Below are 19575 nucleotides of genomic sequence, written 5' to 3'. Positions count from 1 at the left end.
CAACAACTATGCTAAGTATGGTTGCAATCGGTTTGAACCTGATATAGCTGTCATATAAACCGATCTGGGGTCTTGACTTCTTGAGCCCTTGGAGGGCGAAATTTAACATGAGGGGTTTTTTATGATTTCCAACAACTGCGCTAAGTAATGTTGAATTGAAAATGAAATCGGTCCATAACCTGATATAGCTGTCATATAAACCGATCTGGGGCCATGACTTCTTGAGCCTATAGAGGGCGCAAATCCTATCAGATTTCGCTGAAATTTTGTACTACGTGTTCCGTTATGTCTTTCAACAACTTTGCCAAGTATGGTTCAAATCGGTCCATAACTTGATGTAGCTCCAATAGCAGAGCAATTCTCTTCTTTTATCCTTTCCCTTCCTTTGTTTGCCTAAAAAGAGACACCGGGAAAAGAACTCGACAAATGCGATCCATGGTGGAGCGTATATAAGATTCGGCCGGCCGAACCTAGCACGCTTTTACTTGTTTTATTTCTATTTCGAGACGAGCTTAATGACCAAAGAATTTTTTACAATGAACAAATATGGGTGTTGATTTTGCGAGGGCTGTAATATAAATTTCTGACCTTATTATGCAAATGCAAATTTTTACCGTCAAAAAAGATTTTATTGTCTTTCAAAAACTTTTGCATGCGCCCAAACCATTTGACAGAGCACTTTTTCGTCTCAGACTAAGACACTCCCAAAAACATGGGAATTGAACGCTTCAACAGCATTTTCTGGGGACGAAAATCATTGACCACGCATTTGTATCTTAATGTGCGGGCTTAAAAATATGTCATGGATGTCAAGTCAGGGTTGTATAGGCGATTGACCCATAAATTCGACGTTTTAGTGGGTCAAAAAGTCCCAGGTTCGAGCCGGTATGTGAGAGCTCGCATTGTCGTGGTGAATAATGCTTCGTCTTCTCTTGGTCGTTTTTCGAATTTCTCCGAAGACTTCAAGCAATCAAATTATGATGTACCACTCAGAATTGACCTTCCCATATTGGTCAAGCGGAACAGTCATCTCATGACCAGTTTTGTCGAAGAAATAGGCGACCATTCTGTGGCATTCCAGACTACTTGTAAATTTAAAATAAAAAATTACAAGCACGACAGGATTCACTTAATAAGATTAAGCCAAGCGATCAGCCGACATAGAATTTTATTTTGTTTTTGGCAGTACTTGGCATTGAGGATGTCAACTTGTTCTCTTTTTACATTCATTCTTACTTTACTTTTTTATACCCACCACCGAAGGATGGAGGTATATTCATTTTGTCATTCCGTTTGCAACACATCGAAATATCCATTTCCGACCCTCTAAAGTATATATATTCTTGATCGTCGTTAAAATATAAGACAATGTAGCCATGTCCGTCCGTCTGTCTGTTGAAATCACGCTTTTTTCTGCAAATTTTGCCCATGAACATTCCACTAAGGAACAAGGGCAAACTTCTTACATATCAATGAGTGTAGTCCGATTCAAGTTTAAGCTCAATGATAAGGGGCCTATTTTTTATAGCCGAGTCCGAACGGCGTGCCGCAGTGCGACACCTATTTGGAGAGAAGTTTTACATGGCAAAGTACCTCACAAATGTTGCCAGCATTAGGAGGGAAAAACCACCGCTGAAAATTTTTTCTGTTAGTCTCGCCAAGATTCGAACCCAGGCGTTCAGCGTCGTAGGCGGACATGCTAGCCTCTGCGCTACGCCGGCCTCCACGCTACAGTCTTTAAAAATAGAGATATTGACCTGAAACTTTGCACATATTCTTTTTTAGTTCATAAGCAGGTTGGAAGATGGGCTATATCGGACTATATCTTGATATAGCCCCCATATAGACCTATCCGCCGATTTAAGGTCTTTGGGCCATAAAAGTCAAATTTATTTTCCGATTTTGCTGAAATTTGGGACAGCGAGTTATGTTAGACCGTTTGACATTCCTCTTCAATTTGGCCCAGATCGATCCAGATTTGGATATAGCTGCCATATAGACCGATCTCTCGATTTAAGGTCTTGGGCCCATAAAAGGCGCATTTATAGTCCGATTTTGCCAAAATGGGACAGTGAGTTGTGTTAGGCCCTTCGACATCCTTCTTCAATTTGGCTCAGATAGGTCGAGATTTGGATATATCTGCTGATCGATTTTGTGCGATTTCGCTAAAATTTGGACAGTAAATTGTGTTAAGCTCCTCGACATCTTTCTGCAATTTAGCCACGATCGGTATAGATTTGGATATAGCTGCCATATAGATCGATCTCTCGATTAAAGGTTTTGGAGCCCTAAAAGGCGCATTTATTGTATTTGGATATAGCTACCAAAAAGACCAATATTTTGTTCTACAAAATTGAACAATGTCTTGTATTGGGTTGCCTAAAAAGTAATTGCGGATTTTTTAAAAGAAAGAAAATACATTTTTAATAAAACTTAGAATGAACTTTAATCAAATATATAATTGCCATTTTGTTCGAAAACCTTTTGCCATCTTCCTGGCAAATTTAGTATTCCACGCTCATAGAACTTCTGGCTTTTATCTGCAAAAAACTGAACCAAGTGCGATTTTATAGCCTCATCATTGCCGAAAGTTTTACCATTTAAGGAGTTCTGCAAAGATCGAAATAAATGGTAGTCTAATGGTGCAAGGTCAGGGCTATATGATGGATGCATCAAAAGTTCCCAGCCAAGCTCACTCAGTTTTTGGCGAGTGACCAAAGATATGTGCGGTCTAGCGTTGTCCTGGTGGAATATGACACCTTTACGATTGACCAATTCAGGTCGCTTCTCCTTGATGGCTGTATTCAATTTGTCCAATTGTTGACAGTAAACATCCGAATTAATCGTTTTGTTCCTTGGAAGCAGCTCAAAATATACCACACCCTTCCAATCGCACCAAACAGACAGCATTACCTTCTTTTGGTGGATATCAGCCTTTGAAGTGGTTTGAGCTGGTTCACCATGCTTGGACCATGATCGTTTTCGACTAACGTTGTTGTAAACAATCCATTTTTCATCTCCAGTTATGATTCGTTTTAAAAACGTATCGAATTCATTGCGTTTAAGGTGCATATTACAAGCGTTGATTCGGTTTGTTAAATGAATTTCTTTCAATACATGTGGTACCCAAATATCAAGCTTTTTCACCAGTCCAAGACTTTTTATGTGATAATGAACGGTTGATTTTGGTATATTTAGCTTCTCTCCTATCTCACGCTCAGTTATCAGTTATCAACTTCATTTGGCCGACCTGAACGTGGCTCATCTTTAAGTGAAAAATCTCCAGAACGGAATTTGCGAAACCAATTTTGACACTGTTTTCCTTTTAAGGCTTTATCACCATACACATCTCGTAACTTTTTAGCAACCTGCTCCACGTTTTTTCCTTTACGGAAATAATAAAGTAAAATATGACGAAAATGCTCCTTTGTGGGCTCCATATTAAAATTGACGCCAAACAAACAAATGTAAACAAAATTTCGCGCACTTTTTTTCTAAAGCAAGCTAAAAGTAACAGCTGATAAATGACAGAAGAAAGAATGCAATTACAGAGTCACAAGCCGTTGAAAAATTTTTCAACGTCGACTATATTACTACTATATTACCGACAATTACTTTTTGGGCAACCTAATAGTAGAAGTGATTTTGTCTGCTGTTATTTAAATTCGTTCAAAAATTAGCAAATTATAGAAGATAGGACAAAATTTGACGTTATACGCTTAGAAAATTTAAAGTTAATATGGAATATAATTTTGTTTTTTTATTTAATGACATTTTCGACCTTTTTTGAAAACAGCAGAAAATGTTTGCTGTTTTAACAAAAAATGACTGCTGTCCAATTTTTGGCAGACTTCTGTTGTTAAAGCAAACATTTGTCTGATTGTAGGATTTTCAGTAGCCTAGAAACCTCAAATGTATCCCTTATGAAGCTACAGAATTCCAGATCATCTAAGGGCCTTCTGCAACTCTCGCTATTTGCTCTTGATTTGGTTTTGGGACATGCAGACTTATGGACATGCAGACTACAGGGCTTTCGTGATCCGCTTGATCATAATGTAAATGCCCTTCACAGTTTCTACCGCCTTTACAAGTTTACAAGGGATAGTCGTGCAGAATGTCTGTCAAAATTTATCCCCATCCGCCTTCCTTCTATTAAGCCGAGGGACCATCAAACCAACTTGGAATCGCCCAGCCCTCAGCTTGGCTGTTATACTGATATAGTTTTTATACCCACCATCGTAGGATAGGGGGTATATTCATTTAGTCATTCCGTTTGCAACACATCGAAATATCAATTTCCGACCCTACAAAGTATATATATTTCGGATCGTCGTAAAATTCTAAGACGATTTAACGAAGTTATCTATCCGTCCATCCGTTTTAATCACTCTTCGTCCTTCAAAAATTGAGATAATGAGCTGAAATTTGGCACAGATACTTTTTTTTGATGCACGCTGGTTAAGTTATTGAACGGGCCAAATCGGACCATATTTGGATATAGCTGCTATATAGACCGATTTTCCGTTAAAGGGTCTAATGCCCATAAATATCTTTATTTTTCATCCGATTTTGATGAAATTTAAAACAATGAGTAGTTTAAAGCTTCCCGACAACTTACCAAAATATGGTTCAGATCGGACTATATTTTGATATAGCTGTCATATAGACCGATCTCCCGATAAAGGGTCTGAAGACCATAAAAGCTTTATTTATTACCCGATTTTTCTGAAATTTGCAACAGTGGGTTATCTTAAGCCTCCCGACATCTGACCTTAATATTGATTAGCTGTCATATGACCGATATCCCGATAAAGGGTCTGAAGCCCATAAAAGCTTTATTTTTCAACCGATTTTGCTGAAATTTAAAACGGTGGGCTATTTTAAGCCTCCCGACATGTGACCTAAATATGGTTCAGATCGGACTATACTTAGATATAGCTGCCATATAGACCGATCTCCCGATAAAGGGTCTGAAGCTCATAAAAGCTTTATTTATTTCCCGATTTCGCTGAAATTTGAAACAGTGAGTAGTTTTAGGCCTCCTAACATAGGACCCGAATATGGATCAGATCGGACTATATTTCGATATAGCTGTCATATAGACCGATCTGCCGATAAAGGGTCTGAAGGCCATAAAAGCTTTATTTATTTCCCGATTTCGCTGAAAATTAAAACCATTGGGTTATTTTAAGCCTCCCGACATCTGACCTAAATTTGGTTCAGATTGGACTACATTTAGATATAGCTGTCATATAGACCGATCTGCCGATAAAGGGTCTGAAGCCCATAAAAGCTTTATTTTTTAACCGATTTCGCTGAAATTTAAAACAGAGTGTAGCTTTAGGCCTATCAACATCTGACCCAAATATGGTTCAGATCGGACTATATTTATTGTTGCCCAAAAAGTAATTGCGGATTTTTTAAAAGAAAGTAAATGCATTTTTAATAAAACCTCAAATGAACTTTAATCAAATATACTTTTTTTACACTTTTTTTCTAAAGCAAGCTAAAAGTAACAGCTGATAACTGACAGAAGAAAAAATGCAATTATAGAGTCACAAGCTGTGAACAAATTTGTCAACGCCGACTATATGAAAAATCCGCAATTACTTTTTGGGCAACCCAATAGATATAGCTGCCATATAGACCGTTCTGCCGGTAAAGGGTCGGAAGCCCATAAAAGCTTTAATTATTGCCCAATTTTGCTGAAACTTGAAACAGTTGGTTATTTTAAGCCTCCTGACACCCGACCTAAATATGGTTCAGATCGGAATATATTTAGATATAACTGTCATATAAACCGATCTCCCGATAGAGAGTCTGAAGCCCATAAAAGCTTTATTTTTCAACCTTTTTCGCTGAAATTGAAACCAGAGTATAGCTTTAGGTCTACCGACATCTGACCTAAATATGGATTATATCGGTCGATATTTAGATATAGCTGCCATATAGACCGATTTCCCGATAAAGGGTCTGAAGCTCATAAAAGCTTTATTTATTGCCCGATTTCGCTGAAATTTAAAACAGTGGGTTATTTTAAGCCTCCCAACATCTGACCCAAATATTGTTCAGATCGGACTATATTAGATATAGCTGTCATATAGACCGATCTGCCGATAAAGGGTCTGAAGCCCATAAAAGCTTCATTTTTTATCCGATTTCGCAGAAATTTGAAAAAGTGAGTAGTTTTAGGCCAGCCAACATTTGACTAAAATATGGTTCAGATCGGACTATATTTAGATATAGCCCTCATATAGACCAATCTGCCGATAAAGGGTCTGAAGCCCATAAAAGCCCTACTTATTTCCCTACATCGCTGAAATTTTAAACAGTGGGTAGTTCTAGGTCTCCCGACATGCGTCCCAAATGTGGTTTGGAGCGCCATCCCGACCCAAATTTGGTAAAATTAGGACTGTATTTAAATATAGCTGTCATATAGATCGATATGCCGGTTAAGGGTCTGAAGCTCATAAAAGCTTTATTTATTCCCCGATTTTGTTGAATTTGAAAAACAAAATTCAACAGTGACTTATATTTCTAAGACCACTCAATGTTAGTGCCGAATTCGGGTGCATAAGTTATCCAATTTTCATAGAATTGTGACGAAAGGGGGTTTATATATATATCCGAGGTGGTGGGTATCCAAAGTTCGGCCCGGCCGAAATTAATGCCTTTTAACTTTTTTTTTTGTAATTTCATCATTTAACTATTACTCAAGCCTACCTTATTTGAACTTTGCATTTCCTGTTGGTTCCCTGTAGTATACTTTATGTGTGCGTGCGCCACATAGGATTATTCATACGCTCCAAAGGCCATTGTGTATAAAAAGGAATATAGCTTCTGCATAAACCAAATCTGAACAAAGAAGCAGCCGAATTAAACCACATCATCATTAATTAAGAAAAGCTTTCATTAAGGGCATGTTTGTAGGGACAATAACATTTCATAGTAATTACTCTACTCTATGCTAATGACATGCAGGCTTCTCAGTCAGCAATAATGGTCAATGGTCGTAGTAGTGGTATACGCCTCCCACTTTATTTTATTTCACTTTGTGGTAAATAGGACGATTTAATGGAATTTCTGAATATCCGTGTGTGTGTGTGTGAGTATGCGTGTACAATTATTTTTGTGCCTATGAACTCTGTGGCGATGACACAGTTTGCAATGAATGTGCGCAAAATAAAATCCCACATTGCAATTATTTTTGGTTAAAAAACAGTATGAATGCAAAATTCAAGTGAAAATTAAAATCTTAACGAAAAAAGAGCTCCATTCAATTTAGATGCATGCTAATTTCAGTTTTTTTCTTATTATTATTATAATTCTATTGCAGTCACACATGACTATAGAAGAGGAAAATATCAACAACAGCAACACCAACAACTCTCGAGAATCTGTGCATTGCAATTGAGTGCAAAAATCTTTTAATCTCTCAACGTTAATTAATCGTTCGTTTGTGCGTCTGTCCGTCCGTCCGTCTGTCCGTTTGTCAGCCTGTCGCTGGTATTGTGTCCAATGAAAGAGGCAGTGAGTGGGTAAGGAGAACGGCTACGATAAGAGGCCGAAGAAGACACAGGAAAATAAAAGTACTTAAGACGCACACTCTCCCATCCCATTGCCTACACTCCGTCTCCTTCTTTCTCTTCCATGTCTCACATTCATGCTTTTGCATATTTGATACAAACAACAGAAGCAATAACGAAAAACAAAATCAACAACAGTTAAACATGTGCTCAGTGTGAATAGAAATCAAGGTGTAGAAAATTATTCCTTCATACATGCAACGTACGCCCAGACAAACTTACCGTCTTACCCAACATCAACCAACACTACACTTGCTATAGAATTCTAAGCGAAGAGTCGAAAAACACGAGCAAGAAGAAGAAGCAGAAGCAACAAAAGTGTTTTCCACCATAAGTGAGAGTGGGCGAGAGGCGGTGGTGTTGCAAGGCAACACAGCCAATACAGAAGCGACGTGTGCCGGTCGTGCCAGCGAGTGCGTTAGCGAGTTGGTGAGTGAGTGAGTGAGTGGCGGGCAGCCACAATCACAGCAACGTGAAAACTAAGCAGCAGAGTGCCGAAGTGCAAGGTGCCAAAATCACGTCAATGCGTCTGAACAAGACATACTGGCGCGCCATTAGGCGTTATTTTCTTGTCTTTACGGCCATTGCATTCTTGCCTTTGGCTCTGGTCTATCTGGTGCGCAATGAACAAATCTACAAAATCAAAGGTTATGAGGTAAGTCACATCTGTCTGTCTAGAGTTTAGCCCCTCAATCTCTTGTAATTTTGTGTTGTTTTAAGTTTGGCTTCTTGTGCTTCTTGTCCTTCATGCTTTCAATAAAGTAGCTGTTTGTACGCTAGACTAATTTAGCAGCATAGATTTAGAGAGTTTAGAGCAAGAGTAATACCATTTGTAATAGGTACCAAATTGAAAGAATTGAAAGCGTACTAAGTTCAGCCGGGCCGAATCTTGGGAGCCCATCACCATGGATTCTGCATAAAATTGATACAAACTAAATTTAGTTGAAGGGCATAATTTTATTCTACATACCAAACTTTTGTCAAAGCAGCAAAAATTAAAGATTCTAAGAACAAAGCAAGGATAATCGAAAGGCCGGTTTATATGGGAGCTATATCAGGCTATAGACTGATTTGCACCGTACTTGGTACAGTTGTTGAAAGTCGTTACAGAACACCGCATGGGTTGTAGGAAGTCAAATCGGGAGATCGGTTTATATTGGAGGCATATCAGGTTATAGACCGGTTTGGACCGTACTTGGCACAGTTGTTGGAGGTTATAACAGAACACTATGTGCAAAATTTTAGCTAACTCGGACAAAAATTGCTCAAGAAATCAAATCGGGAGATCGGTTTATGTGGGAGCTTTATCAGGTTATAGACCGATTTGAGCCGTACTTAGCACAGTTGTTGAAAGTCGTAACAGAACACTATGTGCAAAATTTCCGGCTTGCAAGGGCTCAAGGAGTCAAATCGGGAGATCGGTTTATATGGGAGCTATATCCAAATCTGAACCGATATAGCCTATTTGCAATCCCCAACGATTTACCCGGAGTTGAGTTCCGTACTACTGTACTCAACCTGTCTCCGATCACTCTTATAGTTCCCGATGTCTGGAAAATAGGCAGAGTGATTCCGCTACTGAAGCCTGGAAAGGACCCGCGTTTGGTGGAGTTATACAGACCGATCTCTCTTCTCTCACCAGTAGCAAAGACGCTTGAGGCATTACTCCTCCCGAGCCTCGTGGGAGAATTTCCATTTGCCGAGTATCAACATAGAATCCGAAGAAGATGCATAGCACAACAACTGCTTTGCATGCCATCACCGCACACATTTGGCGTGGCTTCAATCAGCCCAGGGCATGTGATAGGACGTTGCTCCTGGCAATGGACCTATCAAAGGCATTCGACACGGTCAGCCACGCCAAAGTGTGTGAGGACATCGCCAACATGTCCCTCCAGCCGGGCTTGAAATGCTGGGTCGCAAATTATCTGTGTGGTCGCCAGTCATTTGTGGAATTTGGGGATAAGAAGTCGAAACACCGTAGAGTGAAACAGGAAGTTCCACAAGACGGGGTGATATCTCCGGCACTATTTATCCTATCCTCCATTCCACCCCCTCCAGACGGCATAGAGATCGTATCATATGCGGACGGTTGTACGATCATGGCTTCAGGCCCTCACCCATTCTTGACATCTGCAATAGGTTGAACGCCTACCTCGACAAATTTGGTTCATATTTCGCTGCAAGAAATCTGAAGATATCTGCCACCAAATCTTCAGCCACAATGTTCACTACAAATACGCGTGAGGCGAATACTGAACTGACTGTGATGGTCGATGGAGAAATGATTCCGGCCATCAAGTGTCCCAAAATATTGGGTTGCCCAAAAAGTAATTGCGGATTTTTTAAAAGAAAGTGAATGCGTTTTTAATAAAACTTAGAATGAACTTTAATCAGATATACTTTTTTACACTTTTTTTCTAAAGCAAGCTAAAAGTAACAGCTGATAACTGACAGAAGAAAGAATGCAATTACAGAGTCACAAGCTGTAAAAAAATTTGTCAACGCCGACTATATGAAAAATCCGCAATTACTTTTTGGGCAACCCAATACTTGGCGTCACATTTGACAGCTCTTACACATTCTCCCCACATGCCACAGCAATTTGCGATAAAGTCAAAAGTAGAAATAAGGTCCTGAAGTCACTTGCTGGCTGCACTTGGGGTGCAGATAAAGAAACCTTGTTGACCACGTACAAAGCAATTGGCCGGTCTGTGGTAAGTTATGCAACGCCAGTGTGGTCTCTTCAGCTCTGTGACATGCAGTGGATAATATTTAGATCTGTCAGAATGCCGCCCTCCGAACTGCGACGAGCTGTCTCCTCAGTTCTCATCTGGACCACCTCCATCAGGAGACAAAGATCCTACCAGTGCGAAGTCATAACTAAATGCTGTCTAAGCAATACCTGTTGGGCTGTTATCGCAGAGACCATCGAAATCGTCATCTTGGATAGCTATCCACCGCCCAGAAGCCTTAAGGTAGATCTACATGATCTTGCAGACACCGTAGCAGATGCGGTAAATAGCTACCGGGTGAATGTAGTCCTTGGAGAACGACCGCCTCCCATTGCACCTAAAGAAATTGACCTCCCCTGATAAACCATAGTAGTTCTGGCTCAATTACGTTCCGGCAGATGTAGCCGCCTCAATTCCTACAGAGCAAGGATTGATGCACACGTGCAAGATGTATATCCCGATTGTGACCAGGGACCACACGACGCACGTCACCTGTTTATCTACCAACCCAGACCCACTTGACTCAGGACTCTGGACGCATCCCATCTTAGTCGCATAATTTCTGAATCTGGATGCTCAACAGAATTAAGCAGACGAAAGATTGAATACAACAAACTGCTACAACAACAAACTACATCAAAATTAAGTATCTGGGCAAAATTTCAAGCGGCTAGCTATACGCGTTCGACCGCTATCGTGATTTCGACAGACAGGCGGACGGACATGGCTAGATTGAATCAGAATGTCGCGACGATGCAGAATATATATATTTTATGAAGTCTTAGATCAATATTTCGTGGTGTAACAAACGGAATGTCTAGATTAGTAAACCCCCTTCCTATGGTGGTGGGTATAAAAAGCAATTTAAGGGTAAAGCGAAGCGCACCGGGCCAACTAGTACTCCCGTATAAAACAATCTCTTGATTTTACTTCTTAAGCCCCAAATACGCAGTTTTCCGATTTTGCTGAAATCCGACCCGGCCGAACTTAGCACGCTATAAACTAATTGATTTGTTAAGTATATTTGTTATATATAAAACCAGTTCTTTTATTGCGGCCTTTTTTGTTCCTAACGGCATAAATGTTCGGTTGATGTTTTTTTCTGTCCCAGTCACCTAGGTTTTTTCATGGGTTGGGCAGTCACCAATATATTTTCCTTGATATGGATATCAAATTCTTATTCTACTCCGCTAACATGTACGTTTGGGAGTCAGTCCCTCAGACACTTGCCAAAGACTTTTTCTTCGAGTCCCTTATTGTTGCGATATAAATGTCCTGTTAAAGAGCTTGGTCCCTAATATTAATCTCAAATACATACTTTACTATCAACGATTTTTCATTCAATCCAATTTCATTCTTCAATTTTATCCTATAGCCTTCTCCCTAAGACAGTTTATTTCATGTCTATTTTGTGTCAATGGACATATATATACCCGTATAGTTCCAAACGGTAAATAAGTCCTGTTGGGAGGTTGTTAGGAGTGGGGAGTCCACTCAGACACCTAGGTATAAATTTGTATATCAGATTTGTACTCAACTTTCAAATACCTTTCATTTGATACCCATATTGGCTAAGGCGTTAAACGGATTTTTTTGGGGGGATGGATGATGGGCTTTCGACACTTGGGGCAACTTTTGGTGCAAAGTTTGAACTTCACTCCTTAATATCTTTCATTTGATATCCACATTGTCCCAATCAGTAAACATGTCTGTTTGGGTGGGTTTTGTGGCGAGACATCCGCCCAGATTATTTGACCCCAAAGTTTTTTTTCAAATTTTATGTTTTTTAGTTACAATAAGGAGATGTGACAATTTTGCTTAATCTCACCCATCTCCGAGATCTAGGGTTTTTGAAAATTGGGGAAAGGGGAAAGATCCAGGGATCAGATTCGAACCTTACTGTCGAAGGCATTCCCTTTAAGTCCCATATTGACCCGATCGCCCTATATGTCCATTAAAGGGTATTTAGTTGGGCGGTCCCTAGACTCTTTGTTCTAAGATTGTACACCAGATTTATAGTCTACTCTTCCCACACAGCCAGGTAGCCATTAAATCCTTGGAGAACGTATTTGTGAATACAAAAACCGCCCTCGAATGTCGCAGATCTCTCAACGAGATGGCTAAACAGTTCAAAATTCACCTGTTCTGGGTGCCGGGCCGCAGAGATATCCCAGGGAATTGTAAAGCGGGCGAACTTGCGAGACTGTAGGTATGCCACTAGCGACATGTAAGCTAAGTTTTCAGGACCAGGCCCGAAGGACAACGAATGATAAATGGTCATAAAGAGGGGGCTGTAAGCATTTCCAAAACTATGTGGCCTAATCTAGACTTGAAGAGGTCAACCGCTTTGCTGTCATTGGCGTTTAGACGTTTAGTCATTTTGTCCGTCATGACAGGTCACAGTCTGATCAGAAAACATGCTGACAGACTGAAGGTTGCCAGTAACAACTTTTGCCAAAGCTGGTAGGACGTCGAGGAAGAACAGACTATTGAACACATTCTGCGTGTGTGTCCCGCACTGGCAGTCCGAAGGAGTTCCTTTTTAGATTCTCATTTCCTGTCTGGTTTAGCGGATGTGAACATTCGCAAGTTGTTGGGCTTTCTAAAGCGATCTGGGTGATTTAACGTTAGGAACTGGAAGGCATCTTCCTTATTCTGTTCCTGTGGTATCACAATGGACGAAAACGTCTAAGTGAGTCTGATGGCAGACTGCCACTTAAACCTTATCTAGCCTATGAGCATTACAAAGTCAATTAAGTTGAAGGGCATAATTTTATTCTAGAAACCGAACAAAGATGGTCGAGGGACCGTTTGACATGAGAGCTATATCAGGTTATAAACTGATTTGGACCCTATTAGGCACAGTTATCGGAAGTCGTAAAAGAACACCACATGCAGCCAAATCGGGTCCAAATTGCGGCAGATAGGTTTACATGGGAGTTACATCAGATTAAAGACCGTTTTGGACCGTACATGACACAGATGTTGAAAGTCTTAACAAAATACCACCTGCTCAATTTCAGCCAAATCTGACAAAAATTTTGGCTTTCAGGGGCTCAAGATGTCAAATCCGGAGATCGGTTTATATGGGAGCTATTTTAGGTTATAGACCCATTTGGACCGTACTTGGCACAGTTGTTGGGAGTTGTAACAGAACACTATGTGCAAAATTTCAGCCAAATCTGACAAAAATTTCGGCTTACAGAGGCTCAAGAAGTCAAATTCGGGAGGTCGGTTTATATGGAAGCTATATCTAAATCTGAACCGATATGGCCCATTTCCAATTCCCAATTAAGTATTTGTGCAAATTTTCAAGCTATTAGCTTTACGCGTAGAATATATATATATATATATATATTTCTTTCCTTTTAAAATAAATGTACAGGATAATTTTCATAGAAAAGCATCTCCGATCTACTACAACAGCATGTAAAAAATTACTTCAAACAAAACGCCTTCTTCCAACATCACCTTAAGATATGTTAAACATAACTTAGGCAATGAATTCGTAAGGAATGGGAGCCAATACAATGGGCTCCTCGATTTGTTTGACGAAATGAGCCTTTTTGGGTTGGGCAGGTTGACGTTTCAAGTTGGCCCAGGTACCCTTAGCCTTGGCATCCTTCAACAAACGTTCGTTCTCCTTAACACGACGCAAGAAATCTTCACGGCACTTGGAGTGGTGGGCATGTTCAATGCGGACATTGATGCGCTTGGGTAGGATCTTTCCGCGCACACGCTTGTTTACAATAACACCGACAGCATGAGGGGTGACATTGAAGACACGGCCAGTTTTACCGTGATAGGCCTTGTAGGGCATACCCTTTTGGACAGCACCATTGCCCTTGATGTCTACAATATCGCCGTTCTTGAAGACACGCATGTAGGTGGACAAGGGGATGACACCATGCTTGCGGAAGGGGCGAGAGAACATGTCTCTGGTACCGCGACGATAACCCTTAGAATTAGTCATGTTGTTGTGTGTAGTTCCCTTTTAGAAAATACCGTCCACGCGGTCTTATATTCAGAGAAAGAAAAAAAAAAAAAAAAAAAAAAAAAAAAAATATATATATATATATATATATATATATATATATATATATATATATATATATATTTTATGGGGCCATAGATGAATATTTTTACTTGTTACAAACGAAATGACTGGATTAGTATACTCCCATCTTAAGGTGGTGGATATAATGAGGTATATTTTAGCATTGGAAGGAGGAATAGCTAAATTTGAACCGATATCGACCAAACTCCTTAGATATTGTGGTAGTCGTAGAGGTCCAAAGGCCCGATCAATGCAGGAACATGGTGGCCATTGGTTATTTAAAGGCGCCAACTACTCACCCTGTCAAATCGCCCGGTCTCTCACTGAGACTCTACGCAGCTACTCCGTATGAAGCATTCCACTATCCGCAACATGTGCGGATAGTGGAATAGTGTTCACAACACAATAGTGGGGTAGGGTATTCCAAATGTTTCTAAGACTAACATTTGCTTGATTAATTTCTACGTATATTTTAAATGTTTTTTCATTGCCTTCTCTTAGCCAGAAAAACACCCCCTACACTGACCACACAATTCCCGTGGCGCACATTATTTTAATTGACCTGCGGGTCATAAAAGTTTCATTAATTCACTTGCAACGAGAGTGTGTGTCACCCGTGCATATCTGACGACAGCTTACAAGATTTTCACCATCACCTTGGCGCGATGGGTAAAGGGGGAGTGGAACCACTACAGAACGTACAGAGGAAACACTTAATAGCCAGCCACCTGAGATAATAGGATTTAAATGAATATAAAAAGGGTATAACTGGTCATTGTAAATCAGTTTAATAGAATGAAGTGCAATAACAACAGGGATAAGAATTGAATATGGTATTCACAGAGGAAAATCTGCAAACGTGTGGAATTATAGTGTTAAGGATACCAAAGGATCTCTGTCATTGGGATTATCCTGGATGTGATGGTTTCTTAAAATAGGAGAGTGTTTTGATGCTCGGCGTAATGGCGAAGGAACTGAACTACAAATGAAATTAGTTGAAACTATGGAATCTATTAGAATGTTAAGGATAATCAACACTTTTGCATACAGTTGCATGGATTCAATGGATAAATTCGTCCTGTATCTATATAATAGTTGCAGGAACTATTTTCTTTATTGAGATTTGTCTGGCTTAAGGTCATATGGGAAAAAAAGAAAAAGTTATCAAAAAGGGATTTAATTTAAATTGTTCCGAAATTTCGAGACAAGTCCCTGCAAAGGAAAGCCGGCGGTGATTATCCCCTCACTAATATTGGCGATATATGTGGGGCGTTAAGTCGTGTTAAACTTCTCTAGAAATGAATGTCTCTCTGCGGCATGCTTATTGAGCTAACACTTGAATCAGAGTATAAGAGAAATTTCCCCACTGTTACCTCATAGGGTGTTTGGGCGAAATTTTGCATTGGCATGATTCATTTAATTGCCATTTCCCAACAGAGGCTAATTGCTTCCATTTCCACTAATTATTTGTATTACTTTCCCATTCTATGCCATAATTAAATGTGATTGGCTTTTGCCATCTGTCATTTTTAATTGCCTTCTCTTTGCCATCACTTTTGGCTTTCCAAAGAATAGCACACACTGTATACAAATAACATATGCCAATTAACACCTTTTGTAATCGTTCGAAGGTTATTTTATCACTTGATCTTGATCTGGATGTGCTTTGAAGCAAATAAGCAAACACTTATTTGAATGTGTGTTCTATGAAAACATTTATTTTTAGCACGCTCAGATTTAAGAAGCCTGATATACTTTTCCTAAAATTACCCTCTAAATAAACAGCACTTTAAAATCCATAAATTATTTATACGATGGGCAGCACATCACATGAAACTGCTCATTGAATGCATCCAACACAGTACTGTTGAAGAAAATAGCATCAAAATATCACTTATATTAGACGGAGGTGAAAACTAATCGCTGTTTAAACCAAAAAAAAAGGCTCAGAAACATTTTCGCTTGGTTTAATACCCACTACCCGAGGATTGGGGTATATTCATTTTGTCATTCCGTTTGCAACACATCGAGATATTCATTTCCGACCCTATAAAGTACATATATTCTTGATCGTCGTAAAATCTTAGACGATCTAGCAATGCCCGTCCGTCGGTCTGTTGAAATCACGCTACAGTATTTAAAAACAAGTAAAAGCGTGCTAAGTTCGGTCGCGACGAATCTTATATACCCTCCACCATGGATCGCATTTGTCGAGTTCTTTTTCCGGCATCTCTTGTTAGGCAAAAAAAAGGATATAAGAAAAGATTTGCTCTGCTATTAGAGCGATATCAAGATATGGTCCGGTTTGGACCACAATTAAATTATATGTTGGAGACCTGTGTAAAATGTCAGCCAATTCGAATAAGAATTGCGCCCTTTGGGGGCTCAAGAAGCAAAATCGGGAGATAGGTTTATATGGGAGCTGTATCAAGCTATTGATCGATTCAGACCATATTAGACACCTATGTTGAAGGTCATGAGAAAAGCCATTGTACAAAATTTCAGCCAAATCGGATGAGAATTGCGCCCTCTAGAGGTTCAAGAAGTCAAGATCCCAGATCGGTTAATATGGCAGCTATACCAGATTATGAACCGATTTGAATCATACTTGGTACATTTGTTGGAAGTGCTACCAAAACACTACGTGCAAAATTTCAATTAAATCGGACGAGAATTGCGCCCTCTAGAGGTTCAAGAAGTCAAGACCCAAGATCGGTTTGTATGGCAACTATATCAAAACATAGACCGATTTAAACCATACTTGGCACAGTTGTTGGATATCATAACAAAACACGTCGTGCAAAATTTCATCCCAATCGGATAAGAATTGCGCACTCTAGAGGCTCCAGAATTCAAGACCCAAGATCTCTTTATATGGCAGCTATATCAAAACGTCGACCGATATGGACCATTTACAATAACAACCGACCTACACTAATAAAAAGTATTTGTGCAAAATTTCAAGCGGCTAGCTTTACTCCTTCGAAAGTTTGCGTGTTTTCGACAGACAGACGGACGGACAGACGGACGGACCTGGCTAGGTCCACTTAAAATGACATGATGATCAAGAATATACATATTTCATGGGGTCTTAGACGCATATTTCGAGGTGTTACAAACAGAATGACGAAATTAGTGTACCCCCATCCTATGGTGGAGGGTATAAAAATAAAGATATTGAGCTGACACTTTGCACAGGTTCTTTTTTGTCCATAAGCAGGTTAAGTTCGAAAATGGGCTATATCGGACTATATCTTGATATAGCCCCCATATAGACCGATCGGCCGATTTAGGGTCTTAGGCCCATAAAAGCCACATTTGTTATCCGAAATTTGTGACAGTCTTTCAATTTGGCACAGATCGATCCTGATTTGAATATAGCTGCCATATAGACCGATCTCTCGATTTAAGGTTTTGGGCCCACAAAAGACGTATTTTATGTCTGATTTTGTCAAAATTTTTGACAGTGAAATTTGTGGCAGTGAGTTGTGTAATGGCTTTCGGCATCCTTTTTCAATTTGGCACAGATCGATCCTGATTTGGATATAGCTGCCATATAGACCGATCTCTCGATTTAAGTTTTTGGGCCCATAAAAGGCGTATTTTATGTCTGATTTTGTCAAAATTTTGGACAGTGAGTTGAGACATCTTTCCTCAATAAGGCCGATATCGGTCCAGATTTGGATATAGCTGCCTTATAGACCGATCTCTCGATTTATGGTTTTGGGTCCATAAAAGGCGCATTTATAATCCGATTTCGCCGAAATTTGGAACAGCAAGTTGCGTTAAGCTCTTCGACATCTTTCTGCAATTTGGCTTAGATAGGTCTAGATGTAGATATAGCTGCCATATAGACCTATCTCTCGATATAAGGTTTTGGGCCCATAAAAGGAGCAGTTGGGCAGTTTAAAGCTGGGACAATGAGTTGTGTTAGGCTCTTCGACATCCTTCTACAATAAGGCCGATATCGGTCCAGATTTGGATGTAGCGGTCATATAGACCGATCTCTCGATATAAGGTTTTGGGGCCATAAAAGACGCATTTATTGTCCGATTTCGCTAAATTTGGGACAGTGAGTTGTGTTAGGCTATTCGATATATTTCTGCAATTTGTCCCAGATAGGTGTAGATATGGATATAGCTGCCATATAGACCGATCTCTCGATTAAATATCCCTTCAATATCCATCTTCAATTTGGGCCAGATCGGTCCAGATATGGATAAAGCTACCATACCTTGGTCTTTATCTTGGCCCCATAAAAGGCGCATTTATAATCCGATTTCGCTGATATTTGACACGATGACCTATGTTAGACTTTTCGACATCCGTGTCGTTTATGGTTCAGATCGGTATATATTTGGATATAGCTACCAAAAAAACCAATATTTTGTTCCTCAAAATTGAGCGCCTCTTTACTTGCTAGATTCTTAACCGTCAATTTCAATATTTCAACTCAATATTTGCCTTTTTTTCTGTGAATTAACTGCAGAACATTTGTTCCAGTAGCCGAGCGCAGAATAGCGTTCCAAGCGCCTAGATCTTCTGCGCCCATTTTATTATATCTGACTTCAAGTATCGAGGTGTCTCCCACCAACTTATCTTTCCATTGGACTTTTGGTCGTCCCGGTTTGCGTGTACCACCGTGTTTGCCTTCAAAAGACTTCTTTGCTGGAGCTTCTTCATCCATTCTGGACAACATGACCTAGCCAACGCAGCCATTGTATTTTGATGCGTGTAACTATACTATCGTCGTCATACAGCTCATAAAGCTCGTGGTTCATACGTCGCCTATATTCTCCGTTAACGCAAACTGGTCCATATATTTTACGAAGAATCTTTCTCTCAAATACTCCAAGCGATGCCTCGTCTGCTTTCACAAGTACCCATGCTTCAGAACCATATAACAGCACGGGTAGTATCAGTGTCTTGTAAAGTGTAGTCTTCGTCCGTCGAGAGGTGGCCTTGTTTCTAAACTGCTTACTTAGTCCAAAGTAGCATCTGTTTGCCAGTATTATTCTTCGCTTTATCTTAAAACTGGTGTCATTTGTTTCGGTTACGGCGGTGCCGAGGTAGATAAAGTTACTGACTATCTCAAAGTTGTGGTTCCCAACTTTCTCCATGTTCTTTATCTGCTCGGTTGTACAAGGCTTTTTGGGAGTGGAATCCATCCATTTCGTCTTATCTCCATTTACTGACA

General features: G+C 39.9%; 2 protein-coding genes across 6 annotated transcripts in view; one reads left to right on the top strand and one right to left on the bottom strand.

Moving 5' to 3' along the window:
- Positions 1 to 19575, top strand: part of LOC106090825 (carbohydrate sulfotransferase 11) — an 80290-nt gene that overhangs the window by 8716 nt on the left and 51999 nt on the right. For 3 of the 5 annotated variants that reach the window (XM_013257159.2, XM_013257156.2, XM_013257155.2), the window contains exon 2: positions 7337 to 8241. In XM_013257159.2, coding sequence (XP_013112613.1) covers positions 8110 to 8241 — 132 coding nt within the window. In that variant the 5' untranslated portion in view covers positions 7337 to 8109. The remainder of the gene's footprint in view (positions 1 to 7336; positions 8242 to 19575) is intronic. The other 2 variants (XM_013257157.2, XM_059360762.1) reach the window with 1 other exon arrangement.
- On the bottom strand, positions 13688 to 14363 carry LOC106090820 (large ribosomal subunit protein eL21-like). Its single transcript, XM_013257139.2, has one exon. The coding sequence runs from the start codon at positions 14292 to 14294 to the stop codon at positions 13815 to 13817; it is 480 nt and encodes a 159-aa protein (XP_013112593.2). The 5' UTR covers positions 14295 to 14363; the 3' UTR covers positions 13688 to 13814.

The sequence above is a fragment of the Stomoxys calcitrans genome, chromosome 1 (genome assembly GCF_963082655.1).
Source record: "Stomoxys calcitrans chromosome 1, idStoCalc2.1, whole genome shotgun sequence".
Lineage (NCBI taxonomy): Eukaryota > Metazoa > Arthropoda > Insecta > Diptera > Muscidae > Stomoxys > Stomoxys calcitrans.
The sequence above is the reverse complement of the archived record's forward strand: the minus strand, read 5'-3'. Positions and strand labels throughout refer to the sequence as shown.